Source organism: Mus caroli, unplaced genomic scaffold, assembly GCF_978045245.1.
Source record: "Mus caroli unplaced genomic scaffold, Mus_caroli_1 scaffold_3, whole genome shotgun sequence".
Classification (NCBI taxonomy): domain Eukaryota; kingdom Metazoa; phylum Chordata; class Mammalia; order Rodentia; family Muridae; genus Mus; species Mus caroli.
In genome coordinates this window covers 93,901,795-93,916,066 of record NW_028227258.1, presented here as the reverse complement: position 1 = coordinate 93,916,066, position 14,272 = coordinate 93,901,795, and the positions used below count along the sequence as shown (strand labels likewise).

General features: G+C 45.3%; 1 protein-coding gene across 6 annotated transcripts in view; it reads left to right on the top strand.

Annotated features, from left to right (window-relative positions):
- The window catches only part of Schip1 (schwannomin interacting protein 1), a 609,573-nt gene that overhangs the window by 562,739 nt on the left and 32,562 nt on the right, over window positions 1-14,272 (top strand). The window contains exon 1 of one of the 6 annotated variants that reach the window (XM_029475031.2): window positions 3,747-4,064. The exons of the other annotated variants lie outside the window; for them this stretch is intronic. Coding sequence (XP_029330891.1) covers window positions 3,984-4,064 — 81 coding nt within the window. The 5' untranslated portion in view covers window positions 3,747-3,983. Of the gene's footprint in view, window positions 1-3,746; window positions 4,065-14,272 lie in introns of those variants that run through there. 6 annotated transcript variants of the gene reach the window in all.

Here is a 14,272-nt window from a genome sequence, read left to right as displayed (position 1 = left end):
GCTTATGGAGCTACTACAAAGCCTCCCACCGTATATTCAGCTCTTATCTGCCAGGGCAGTGGCTAGATTTGTTTTATCCAGTCTTGTGTTCATTAGGACCTCTTGGAAGTGAAATTTACTACACTGTTGTTCTCAAGCAACAAAAATCAGGGTCTTGCCACCCTGTCCAGAAATGCCGTCTGAAACATAAAAAAGATGGCTGATAATGATCTGTCTCCCTAAGCTCTCCCAGAAGTGCTTCAGAAACGTCAGGTACAACTCGAGGTTGCAGGGATCTTCAGAAGCACAGCTTCTGACTTGGGAGGCCTGCACTTGGTCCTGAGACGGTTTCTACAGGCCCCTAGACTTTATTGATGTTCTGCTCCAAGAGTAGCGAAACTCTAGAGAGCGTAAAAGATCACTTTGTCACGCATGATAGGACCCCAGCTATCAGATCACCTGGAGAGGGTTTGAGCAGTGAGCCTGTGTGCTGAGAGCCGTGTGGGAGTCTCTACTGCTCTGCCTCGGCAGACACCCGCAGGCTCTCATGGCCCTGCTGTAGGAGGCTCTGAGTTGCCTGTGGGAACACAGTACTTACTTAGGATGAAAAGGAAGGAAGTTCCTTCTGAGTTTCCTTACTGCCAATCCTCATCATTTTTGAACAGTAGTGAAATACCCATGTTGGATTCAGTGGGGGTGTTTTGTTTTGTTTGGTTTGGTTTGGTTTTTGTTTTTCGAGACAGGGTTTCTCTGTGTAGCCCTGGCTGTCCTAGAACTCACTCTGTAGACCAGGCTGGCCTTGAACTCAGAAATCCACCTGCCTCTGCCTCCCAAGTGCTGGGATCAAAGGTGTGGGCCACCACTGCCTGGCTCAGTGTTCTATTTCTAAAAGATGACATTATTGCTGCATGTATTTATACAGTTGTATGTATAAACATATATAGTTAATGCATTATTAATAACACATTTGTGTTATGTACACAATATTTATTGTATATATTATATAAATGGACATATACTATAATGCAAGTATACTATTGTTTGTGTAATTTGTGTGTGTAATTAATGATAAAAGTATAATTTTTCTAGTTTCAATTCTGTACTGATATAAGGAAGGTTAAAGATGTATTAACAGAATTTTATGTGTCTTGGTGTCTTCTAATTTCTAAATTTTTATAGCTTTGGTCCTGCTCGTTATCAGTTGTAAATTGCTCAGTGACTTACAATAGGGACTCCAATGAGTGACAAAAATTGTCCGTGATGCAGAACAGACAAGGAGGGAGAAGTGAGCCCAGATGCAGTAACTTTGCCTCTCCTCTGGGGAAGCCAGTTCTCTAGGCTCCACCCTGTAGGCTGTGTATAATTCTTCTGAAGGCGCTATCCTAACATCTCAGTGGAACTGTCCTACAGAGAGGTAGCCTTCCTACTGAAAGGTGACTGCAGCCAGTCAGCCTCACCGGAGCCCCCAAACAGTGTGGGTTGAAAAACAGTAATGTTAGCTCTTGCTGCTTCTCACGGTAGACAGGTAGACAGAGCATTTGAAGGAAGCGGTTCTACTCCTCGCTGTTCACTGCAGCAGTTCCTCAGTGACCGCTCGCTCACCATAGGCAAAGCAACAACGTGGCAGGCGCAGTGGGGCAAATAAAGTAATTAAGCACAAATCCCTGTTCCCCTAGCCAAAAAAAAAAAAAAAAAAAGCCTAAAACAGTAATAGCTGTCAGAAGCTACTGAGACTCCTGAGAGTGCCATGGTCAAACAGAGGAGAAAATTCACCAGACTGCATGCCAGGTCGTGAGGGTAGCTAATTCCTTTCCATTTTCCTAAGGCACCCACAGCCGGAGGGTTGCCGCAGTGCATGCTGGATGTTCCAGATGTATGATTTAGAAAACAACTCAGCATATGACTGGGAGTGTGGCTGAGTTTCTCTTCAACACATCCTAATTAAAAAAAAAAAAAAAATCCACGTTTATCCCTTTATCCTGACTGTTTATTGCTTTTGGGGTCAGCCAGTAGGGGGCTCTAGCACACCCATTTACATTGTAGGCCACCAAGGCAGAGGAGCTAGATTCAAATTCCTGCCTGACTATGGCAATTTAGGTAGCTAGGCACTTATTTAACATCCCTAGGTGCCCTCCTCCGCCCTCGGCTATAAAATGCAGCTGGCAATAATACATAAGTACTCCATAGGGTTAGTGAAAGATAGAGGAAACACGTGTAAGGTGCCTAGCCTCAGTAAAGCACACCTGTTGTTACTTGGTTGCACATTGTGTAAGATCCGTTAGGATACACAGGACCCTTCAAGGTAGGAACATCGTTTCAACCCCATAGCCTCTTGACCTTTGTGACTGCTTTGCATTGTGGTCACAGCCCTAGCCAGCACTCAGTGGCCACCATTGCCACACAAATCCACACAAACGCTCCAGGACACTGCCATCTGGAATGAGAGTCCAGGGGTCTGGACCAGAGTAAGGCAGGGCCTTGCAAATGTATCCCACAAGATGAAACTTGTCAGTGTGGTACCTCACAAAAGGGCTATTCATCCCCTTGGGAGTGGAGAGGACTGGTTGGGGGGTGGGGGGAGCGGGAAGGGGTGGAATAAAAGGATTTAGATTTAGATCTGGGCTCTGAGAAGAAAATATTTGCCTGATAGAAAGAGGGCTACCATAAAGCCCACTGAGCCGTGTTTATATCACAAGTGCAACACAAATTGAATTTAAAAAACATTTACGGAGGTAAACAGCTAAAGGTGAGCCTGTGAGCAGAGGCTGAGATGCTGGAACAAGGCTCTATTGAACGGCATTTCCTTCAGACCTGTTCTCAGCCATGCCACTGTTGCTCAGCAATGTGTACGGAGGATTGATTGACGAGTGCATTTGCAATTTTCCGTGTGAACATTTCAGAAGGTAAGGCCCGTTGCTAAGTGGAAGCGTGGCCTTTGAGTTCTTCTGTGGCTGGTTGTCCCTGCACGCTGTTGTTTTGAAGCAATCGCTTTTTTTTTTTTTTTTTAGTTGTTTATGGGAGTATTAATGTGATGTGTATGAGTATGCCCGAGCGTGTGCCTGTGAACTTCTGTTTGTTTGTCTGCTTCTTTGAGCCAAACATCCTCCAGCTGTGGCCCTCCCCCTGGCTGCATGCAAACCCCATAAACAAACCCAGAAGCCATGGGAAAGGAGTAAAAAGAGCAGTAGGAAAGAAAGCGTGCTTCTGTGGAAAAGCCCGCCACTGGCTGAATCCTAAAAGGAAACTTGATGGATCCCTTTCTCTTGCCGACATTACAGGACAAAGCCATGCTCCCGGGGCAGGGAAGGCTTTCTCTGGGTTGGAAGCAGCCTTAGTCTTGGGCTTAGTGCCCCTTTCAGACTATGAAACTTTTACATCTCAAGAAACAATTTGGAAAAAAGAAATGAAGTGCTTCCCGTTGGTCACGGAGGGGGGGGGGGAGAAAAATGGCAAACATGTGTCTTACGGGTCACCTTAAATGATAGTTTTCATTCGGGGCACCCGACTCAGCTCACAGTGAGATCTCTCGGGCTGCAAGTTTTTGTGTCTATTTTTATCCCCAAGTCTACTGGCTTCAGAGTGCCTCACCAAACTCCAGTTCACACTGGGCCCTGAACTGGGGTCGGGTCAGCTGGCTGAAGCTTACTGTCCCCCCCCCTTTCCCTTTTTGGGAGCAGGAAAGGTGCTGTGGACAAGAATCTGGGCCAGATCATTTAGGGAAGGTGATAGCAGATGGTAGGCAGGCTGGACTCTCTCAACAAGCCGATTGTCAGGAACGGAGTGCTCCTTACAGCAGGCAGCTGCCCAGTGCCCGGGAGAGGAGAAAGAAGCCAGGCAGTCCGGGCGGGGCAGTGTCTGAGGCAGAAGGGGGCAAGGACACTGCAGCCAGGCACAGGCTCTCCATGCCAGCATGAGTGGTAACCAAGGGACTGGGCAGTTGGCACTTCAGCCTGTCAGGATTCATGGGAGATTATTTCTTAAGTGAAATTCTAAAGAGTTAAAGGATGAATTTGGACCGTGATGGAATGGACCATGACATCATCAGTCGAGAATCCCCATTGGATTTGGAGGGGAATTATAAAAAGGTAAGGGGGGGCGCTTTTGTTTATAAACAATTGGACCATTTTTCTAAGAGGGAGGAAGGTTGCCCTTGAGGAAGGATGCCAAATTCCACACACAGTGGTCATTGCCGTTATACACTGAAGAGAAACTAAATGCACAGAATTTACCACAGTAAGCTTGGAGACCCCAGTTCAGGAGACCCCAGTTCTTCCCAGCTTACACTCATTGATACTAGAACAACAAAACCATCCATGTTAGTGTTCTAAAGTTGAGACAATTCCTACTATGTACTTCATTGCAAAGCAGCATTTTATGCAAAGGGATTTTTTTAAATTATTGACATATTTTAGCTGTTCAGTAGAAACAATTACTGGAAAGAGCTAACAGATCTAAGTTTGTTTTTAACAGTGAAAACAAATAAGAAAAAGTTTTACAGAGAAGTTTGGGGGTCTTAAAAACTTGATACGGTATCTGTTAGTATGCTGCTGGCCTTTTCTTTTGAACATCAGTAAATATATTTTGGGAATGTTTTATGTGGTAATTGTCTGGTAATAACAGGCCCAAGTAAAAATAGCTTTAGTTATATGGGTGAGGTCCTGAAATCAAGCTACAAGTATACGCTTGCCTGCCCACAGAGGCCTAAACACACACAGCCCTCCGTCCTTTATGATGTGACAAAAGTCAACTGTAGTTCTCAGCTGGAGAACATGAAGAGTAGGGCCCTCCATTCAGTCAAAGGTGCCATTAGTGCCTTTGACCAGAGTGAGACAGAGGAAGACATTTCTAGCATGTTCATTCCTCAGATTTGGTCAGCGGTGACGTCTGCATCTTAAACTCTGCACGGGAATGCGGAGCTCCTTAAGGTGCTTACAGTATATCTTATCTCATGATTTGTATTCCTCCAGGGGGGTAAAACTTAAATGTGCTGGGCCGTGTTGCCCTGTGTATTTTTCATCCCCAGTGTTCTCCAACCAGGGACTAAGAGCTCAGGGTGGTGACTTTGTATCCTGAAACCCCAGCTGTCTGCCCTTCCCCCACCTGGGCGGAAGCTGGTACACAAAAGACCCTTGGGACACTCTGCCATCAGTCAGATTACTCATCCAACCCTGCAGAGCAAGGGTGTCCTTCTCTAGTGTCCTGTGGTCTTCAGTGCCAGAGAACTGGTCACAGTTTTCTTTTTCAACTCATTTTATTTCTTTCAGATTAAAATAAACAACAACAACAAAGAGTCCAGATCAGTTCACACTAAGGAAAAAATGAAAGGCATACCGTTACTAATTCGCTAACAATAAGATTATGACCACTGTGCTTGTATCCTACCTTGAAACACAGAGGGAACCAGATGCCCGGAGTAAGTGAGCTGAGCTACACTGGCAACCTGAGTAGGGCTCCAAGAGCTTAGGTCCCCACCTTCAACAAGCCATAGTCTAGACCACCACGAAGCACAGGCAGTTGAAGGCCAGGCTCCATTTCAGGAGAAATGGTACTAACAGAACAAATGAACGACCTGTTAGGTGAAGCTTCCAGGCATGTGGGGAGCTGCAGGTATAGCGTGTGCGGGACCCAGAACATACGGAGTGCTACAGGTACACAGTATGTGGAACCCGGAGCATGTGCATTGGCTCCTGGTCACACCGGCTTCTTACTTACCTTCCCTGGGCAAGTGCCTTGATGTCTATGCAGAGAGCTGTTTATACTCACACTCACTGTGAAGGCTTCATTATGCTCAGAGGGAAGAAAATTGTAATTTTATTATGAGCTCCTAGTGAAATCGATCAACATTTGTACTTTTTTCAGAGTACAAAGATGAGAAAAACACCCTTCACTGTAAAAATCACTTTCCCTAATCTGAATCTTCCTTTTCAAAAGTTTGGTTTTCTTTTCCCCTTAATGTTTTAGTCTTTGGTTAACTAAGGAAAAAAATAAATTAGATACCATAGGAAGTACCCTACAGTCATTTTGATCTTGTATCCATCAGTTAAATGTAATGGGGCCTATGCCTCAAGTATACATTTATTTTATTCCACAATTACATGGACTCACCGTTATAAGTATAAATGTCTAAAACATTTGCACAAATTGCTAGTTGAGATAATAAAATGCTTATAAATAAAAATAAAACCCCAAATGAAATCTCCTTTCCTTTTCTGTGAACTCTCCCCTCATTAAGGTCCAGCATTAAAAACAGTGTTTGCTGCTCAGGTGCCACACAGTTTCCTGAACGGGTCACATTAATAAATACCACATGCGTATAGGGATTGTTTTACAGGGCTGTTTTAAAGTCAGACAAACAGCCTTCAGGGGGAAAGGTCACTTTCCGATGGCTAAAATTAGATTCACCAAGGCAGAGGAAGGAAAAGATTATGCAGCTGTCCCTTTTCCTTGGGGAAGGCCTGCCTGTAGGAAAGATGTTTCATTAAGAACCCGGCTTATTCAATAACCACAGTAAAACCAAACTAAATAGAGAACAGATCACAGTACTTAGGAGGAAAAGTGGAGGTCTCGGCCGTGAATGAGGGATATGTGCTTAGCCCACCACTCCCCTGTTCCGCTGTGGTCACTGCTGAGTCTCTGCTGAGGAACCACAGAGACCTGAGAGACGACAGCACACTCTGCTCTGGCACGTGACTCAGGTTTGGCTTCTGGCACCCACATGGCAGTTCACGACTTCCTGTAAATCCCATTCTAGGGGATCTGACAGTCTCTCTTCTGGTCTTCTAGGACCCCAGGCCCACATGTGGCGCGCGCGCACACACACACACACACACACACACACACATCTGTACAGGCAAACACAGGAAAGTAGGTCTTTAGAAGAAGGAGGGGAAGGAGGGAGGAGTCAAGGGGGAAGGAGGAAGAGAAGGAAGAAGAAGGCAGAGGAAGAAGGAAGGGGAGGAGGAGGAGGGGGAGGAGGAAGATGAGGAGAAGGAGAGGAGGAGGAGGCAGAGGAAGAAGAAGAAGAACCACCGCCACCACCAAGCAGGTGTGAGAACAAGGAGGCCCTTGGCATATGTCCACTACCCACCTCCTCCATCGTTCCCAGCAGCCTTCTTGATCACACACACACACACACTGCAGCAAGGTCATGGAAGGGAGGCTGAATCTTTCCTCTAGGAGCTTAGAAACAGAAAAACATGCTCCACGAAGAGGTGCTGCCCTGGAAAAATGCCCACATACAGTATGGACCTCCATATTCTTTAGCCAAGGCTATGCCAGGGTAGAGGATACCAAATGAACACTAGCAGCCGGGAGAAAGGAATTCGTGAGTATTTGGTTTAGCACACAGCCTTAGACGGGCTCCAGCTCTGTCCACGAAGCCTTCTGTTCCCAGGCCACTGTGCACAGAATAAGGGAAGCAGTGCAGCCCCAGGACCTGGCCTGCTCAGCTTTGTCCCACAGAGGTGTTGTCCCAAGTGTCTTCCATCTAATTACAGAGAAAGATTAGGGAGGACCCCATGGAGGGAAAAAAACATAAAAGGCTGGAAGGAGAAATATTTAAAGTGAAGCCACAGCTGCGCCTCATGTTTTTTTTAAAAGGTGAATGGAAATGACTGCCTGAGATAAACTGCAATAAACAGGAGCATGGAATGCCAGCTGCCATTCCTGACAGGCTCTGCCCTCCCCACACAATTACCAAGGCAAAGCCGCCCCGACCTCCATTAACCCTCCCTGCTCGGCTCCCTGTCTCAGAGGCGTGAATATGCCTGAAGAACCAAGTTAGTCACCCAAGCCTGGGCCCTGTGTCCCATGTGTTTTCAGCTCCCCCCTGCCACCTAAGGGAAATCCTCGCCAGTTTTGAGCCTGGGGTCTCCTTTTCTTCAGAGTGAGGAATCAGAGGTTCTCAGTGTGATGCTTTTGGCTTATGGTTCTGGGTCCTTTGCATTCTGTCACCCAATGACCACACCTCAGTCAGCCATGATGGCCAGGGAATAGGCTGTTTCTAGAGTGTATAGTGAAACACTGCGCACGTTAGGTTTCTTCTTACTCAGCAAACCGTAGTCACCTCCCTTTCTTGGCCTGGCCTCCTCCTTTCTCCTCTACTTTCTCTTCTTAGGGCTCTAGTTCTTTCTTTTGGGGATCAGCATAGTATCTTATGAAAGCTGAAATATAATTCTCACACATCGAATTGCTTTGGTGCCAGGAGTGGTAGCACATCCCTTTAATACCAGCACTTGGGAGGCAGAGGCAGGTGGATCTCTGTGAGTTCCAGTTCAAATCCAGCCTGGTCTATATAGCAAGTTTCAGGTCAGCCAAGGCTACATAGTGAGACATTGTCAAAACAACAACAACAACAATCACTTTTTAAAATGGCTTTTAGTATATTCACAAGCTGGTGCAACCTACTGTCTAGTTTGAGAACATTTTATTTACCCCCACACGAACCCGGGACCATTAGGAATCATTCTGAATCCCCTGTCCAGTCAGCCTTTGGCAGCCACTTTCTGTCTTTATGGACTTACCTGTTCCAGATGTTATTAGCATTTTCATTTTTTTTCCTTTTCTGCAGTCCCCATCTTGCCCACTCTTCCTTTTGATATCAACATCAGCTTCTATTAATAAACTATCAGCTCTCATGTTCTCCCTGTCAGACCACATGGCGAGCACTTTCTACATTTACTTTGTTTAAACATGAAAAATAGATATTATCTCTTCTTAAAATACAAAACACCCCAAGGCTCAAAGAGTTTCTGTAACCTGAAGTAGTGTCAGTCCCCACCTGTATCCTCAGGCCCAGCTCCTGCCCTGCCCTCTTGTCAGATTGTCTGTCTGTCTCCCACTCTCCCAGATCCTAATACATCTGGCTAGTGGGTTGAAGACACCATTTTCCTGGCAGTTGACCAGGGCCATTTCATACCTAGGCAGTGTTTTGGACTGTTGTGTTCCTGACGGTGATACCAGATGACCATGATGGGCTTACAGGCGTCTATGCCCATACTTGTTAAAAATAGAGTTGCCAGATGACTCTGTCCAGTGCACAGAAGGCGTTGGTGTGTGCAGTCCTTTGAGAACTAGCAGTGAGCACAGGCTGCTCTCAACAGCTTCTCTTTGGGAACATGCTGATCAGAGGGTGGAAAGCCGACTGCATCCTGTTAGGGTTTCACTTACAGGCTTCTAGCAGTCAGGCAGCATGAGAGTTTTCTCCCATCGCCAAATTTCCTGTTCTCAGTGACGACTGAGCTAAGGCTAGGTCTTTGCTAAACACCTTAGTTCTCAGCTGTCTGGTAACAGAGCCCTTTACAGCAGCAGCTGTTTGCCTCATGAGAAGGCAGGCAGTCAACAACACTGCTCAAAACCACCTTCATGATTGCACTACTATAAACATCTCATCCTATGTACTAGCAGCCCAGAGCTTTTGATGTCAGCCATTCTCAGGTATAAAACAGATGGACCTTCCCCCACGAATCCCCTCCTGGATAATGTGTATTCAAGGCCAGCTTTCCCAAGTAGTGGTCCTGACATTTCAAAGGCAGTTCAGGAAACTTGTGTCTGATATCTCATTATAACCTTTTTGTTAGAATGTTAGTGTAAGTGTCTAAGATGGAAAATGTCAGAGATACTAAGTGAGGAAGAAGGTGTCTAGGTTTAGTATCCATTTAGCCATACAGTGGAAAAACCCAATGCCATCAAACTTCCATATCTATCATTTAGAAGCACTTCCAATGGAATAAAATGAATGCAAGGATTTGAAATAACCTGCACTATATAAGTATTTATGCACCTGACATTAAAAAGTATTCCATTTCTTCTCTCACAGAATACTGTTTTCCTAGTTTGATCTTGTTACAAATCCATGCTTTATCACAGCAAGGAAATAAGTAAGGAATATTATCAATATACCCGAGTTTTCTTTCTACCATTTCATTTTTTTTCAAAAAAGTCAGTGAAATTTGCCACTGAACAAATCCATTTTGTATATCTGCTTCCTGATGTTTAAAAGTCTCAGCCTCGCCCACACTGGAGAGTTGCCGGCAGTTATTAGAGTCCAGCCATCCTCCAAGCAGAGGAGAGAAACAAGTGGCCACCATTTCCTGAAGGAAGCGCACATTTCCACAGGGAGCTTCAGAATCCCAGCTGGGCTCCCTGGTGGATGCTAACGGTGATGAGCCAGGTATCGCTAGGTGATAGATTGCACTGAGTCAAGAAGATCATTAATTGCTGCAAAGCAGGCATCCGCACAGGGCCAGAGAATCGCATGGCCCTGGCTGCAGAGGCCAGACAGGCTACATGGAACAGATGTGGGCATGGGGGGAGGGGGATTAACTCTGCTTAGAACAGCAGCATCTGGAAGCTTGTTTGGCATGCACACCCTCAGCCGCAGCCCAGCCCTCACACACAGAAGCACAGCCCGTGCTTTCACAGGCCCTCCGGGTGATGCCCATGCACATCCAAGTAAGGGAATTACTGACTCAAAGAAATGTGCCACCTAGAGAGCATGTGTGTGTGCCTGTAGTCATGCTTAGTCTCCACTTGACAAACTCATGTCTCAGCAGCTCCTGGAACCCTGACTTCCACCTGAAGACCAATAGCTCCCAAGACAATATAACCGAGAGGACTTAGGAAGTTCTTTCTCTGTGAACGCCATTTTCCTTGTTAGCCTTGTAGAAAGTGTAGTCATCTCTTAGTATCTATGGGACATTACTTCCAAGACAGACAGACAGACAGACAGACTGAGAGACAGAGACTGAGAGACAAAGATAGACAGAGATGGAGTCAGATAGAGATAGCAAAACCTATAAATGTTCAAGTCTCCAACATAAAGTAGTGCAGAGTTTGTGTAGACTCTCATATACTTTCTTTGCCATATTTGGTACAGTATAGAGACCTTGTCATTGTGTTGCTTAGGGAACAACAAGAATGAAGTATGTACATGCTTAGTCCAGACAGATTCCCTCCAAGCCCTTCCTGTTGAGTCTCTGATCTGAAACCTCTTGATAAGGAGACCACTGCATTTACTTCATTGCTTTTGCAAGCGTGTCCTTCTGTTTGCAGTAGCATAGAAGATGGAGAAAGGGCAGTCAAGGCTTGTGGGCAGTCAGTACTCTGAACCACAGAGTCATCTCTCTAGCATCAGCAACTTCATTCCATGGCACTTCTGTACAATTCTCATCAGCTAGGTCCTGAGATTTTTTTTTTTAGGCAGAGATTCTTTAAATATATGTAATCATGGGGGAGATTAAGTTCCTCTTGTTCTGACAAGCCTTTCTGGCTGGCTATGGTTGTATCATGTGCATGAGTTAGGAGGAGGAAGCCCCTGGTATTGTCCTGAACACCAGTGACTTTATAATTAGGGCTAGGGTGTTGTTTCCCCAGACAGTGTTCCTTATGCCTTACAGATGTGTCTCCACACAAATACTGTGTGCCGGTTAAATGTACTTTAGAAATGTAAGAACTACCCAATCCTTCCTTTATAAATTTCTGGGCAGGTTACCATGTTAAATAGCAAGTAGCCCTGCTTTAGAGACACCATGGTGCTGCAAAGTAACCGGGCCCAGAAGTAAGCAGGAAGAAGCTAGCAGAAGATGCAGGAATGATACGGTTGTATTAATATAAGGGGTGGGTTTGTTCTGTGTCCTGGAAACAGTGTAGAAAGGACCCGGAGACAGGCGGATTTCAAGTAGACGATGTCTCCCCGTGCAAAACATCCTGCTCATTTCCTTTTACCACATTTGTGTTGATCAGTTTCACCCTAGGAAAGGAGTGTGTGAGTGTGTGTGTGTGTGTGTGTGTGTGTGTGTGTAGTCTAAGAGTCCTGTGAGATGTCTGTAGCTTTCACAACACCCTTAATGGCCACTGGAAGTGATATCTGCCCAGACATAGTGTGTGGTGGTAAGGAATGCAGTCATAGCCTAGGACAAACTGCCCAAAGCTGGTTATCTAAGCACAGTTTCATCTCCACCTTGGTTTTGGACAGCTTTTCTATCTTCTGGCCGCGAGCCCCTATTCTTTAGTTGCTCTTTGACTTTTTACTATCAATATCAATTTTAGACATTTTGTTTTATGAGAGTGTTTCCCAAGGCTTTTTAGTAGTGGACATGGCTCTGCAGGCTACCGCGCATCCAGATGGTGTCATATTGCATTAGCCTTTCTCCAAAGGCTTCATCTCCGGCTCTGGGAGTTGTGAGATCCAATTGGCCTATGGATAGAATTCCTCAGAAAGCGAAAGATCCCTGCCTTGCCAGTAAGGGGAACTATAGTACTTGAAACCCTTGGAATCAGACGTTCTAAAAGGAGGGCTGAGCTGTAGGGGTAATAGCCGTGGCCTCGAAGATGTTTGTAAACATCTCTGCTTATGGTTGCTCTGTGGTCATCTATGCTCTGCGCCGCAGTGTTTGCAGAGATCTCTGTCTACAGTTGGCCTGTGGTCATATGTGATCTGCTTTTTGGTTTGCTGGTGTTCTGTGCTTTTCTGGGAAAGTGTCATGCCCACGTCAGAGAAGAAATTGATACATAGGTCTCATCTCACACTGTCTTCGCCATAGTGCCCACTGTCAGTGTTAGTCTGCACACATTTTCCCCTCGGTGTAGAAGAGAAGAAAGATATAGGACCAGAAAGCATATGTTCAAACCCTATTCTTCTCATACCGATAGGGTAGCCTGTTGTTACACTCCATTCCTCATCTTCAAAACAGAAGTTATTGGAGGATTAACCATGATGTGGCTATTATTGCTGGCTACACTACCATCAGCCAGAAGCTCTGAACTCTCTCTGCTAACTCTTCAGTAAAGAGAGATTCTTCTCCATTCTGATCTGAAGAGAGGCTTCCATGCACAAAAGCCACCAGCAATGTGACAGAGGAGGCAAGCTATTGACTTAACCAACCAAACACAGCTAAAAGTCAAAAGGTCAAATTCCCTTAATATAGCAAATTGTAAACTGTCAGATCTCTATAGAAAAAAAAGAAAGAAACAAACTTAAGATACAGGTCATTCGGGGGAAAGAAAACCCAGGAGCAGAAACACTTAAACAGTTATCCTTTCTGATAAATGGAAGGAACTGAACTAAGAGAATATGCCTGCCTAGCAAACTCAAAACACCAGCAAGCACTCCCGGTTAGCTGGAAGCCTGCAGAAGCCTAACTCCTGGTTAGCTGGAGCCGGCAGAAGCCGGCTTTGCCTCGCTGGTGGGCAAATGAACAGGAGCAGCTTTTCTTTGGAGCACTGTGACAAGATGTGTCAAGAGCTGCAGCAAATGTTCACAAGCGGCGGATCTGGCAACCCCACTTCCAGGAACTGATTCCTAGGAGATCAGCAGACATGTGGGCGGGGATTTATGTAAAGATGGTATTTTTAATTTGACACAACCCCAAATGGCTAACTGGAGGGAAACTCCATAGGGTGGGACGAGAAGCTATCATTGAAAGTGTGTTTTTAAAGAGTATGAAGTGCTTCTGTGGGCAATTTTCAGTATACGCACAATAAAAAAAAAAAAAAAAAAGAAAGGAAGGAAGGAAGGAAGGAAGGAAGGAAGGAAGGAAGGAAGAAAGAAAGAAAGAAAGAAAGAAAGAAAGAAAGAAAGAAAGAAAGAAAGAAAGAAAGAAAGAAAGAAAGAAAATCTAGGAGGAAATATACCAACTGTTAGCAATGATGTAAGTAGCAGGATTATCATTAACATTTATATTCTCTTTATTTTTCCTTATTCTGTTCAATGAAATCTTTTAAAGGGAAACAGAGGGGAAAGGTGACTTGTTAGTGTTCTCCCAACACCAATATTGGTAGCATTCTGCATTCCAAAAAGAACTGTCAAGAAACCAAGGGGGTGTTCACACAGCCCAGCGGGTATGGCCATGCCCGTCACCAAAGCCTGTTCTAGACCAGGGCCAGTGTTGGACTATCTCCTGGTTCTTATTTAAATACTCAGTTCTACTTAGCAGTTTTGGGACTGTTGAAGACCTGTGGTTGAGACATAGGCTCACTAACTTAGGCTACATTTGTGCTAAGTATGGATGGGTATGGAGTGTGTTTCACAAGGCTGGCCTGTGTGTGACAGTGTGGTAGGTCATGATGGAGGGGCTAGCACCACATTTCCGAGTGGTTGGCCAAACGAAAGGCATGGCTGCTTTCCTTGGCCATCTCATAGTGACTTTCGTAGTGCTCAGTATTGGAGCAGGACAACACACAGAACGAAGTCAGCCTCTTTCCTGTAAAAATATCTGTATAAAAAAAAACAGTATTTCACTTTGTGGCTGTATCGTATGCATGTGCACACACGCATTCTCTCCTTGGTATGTGC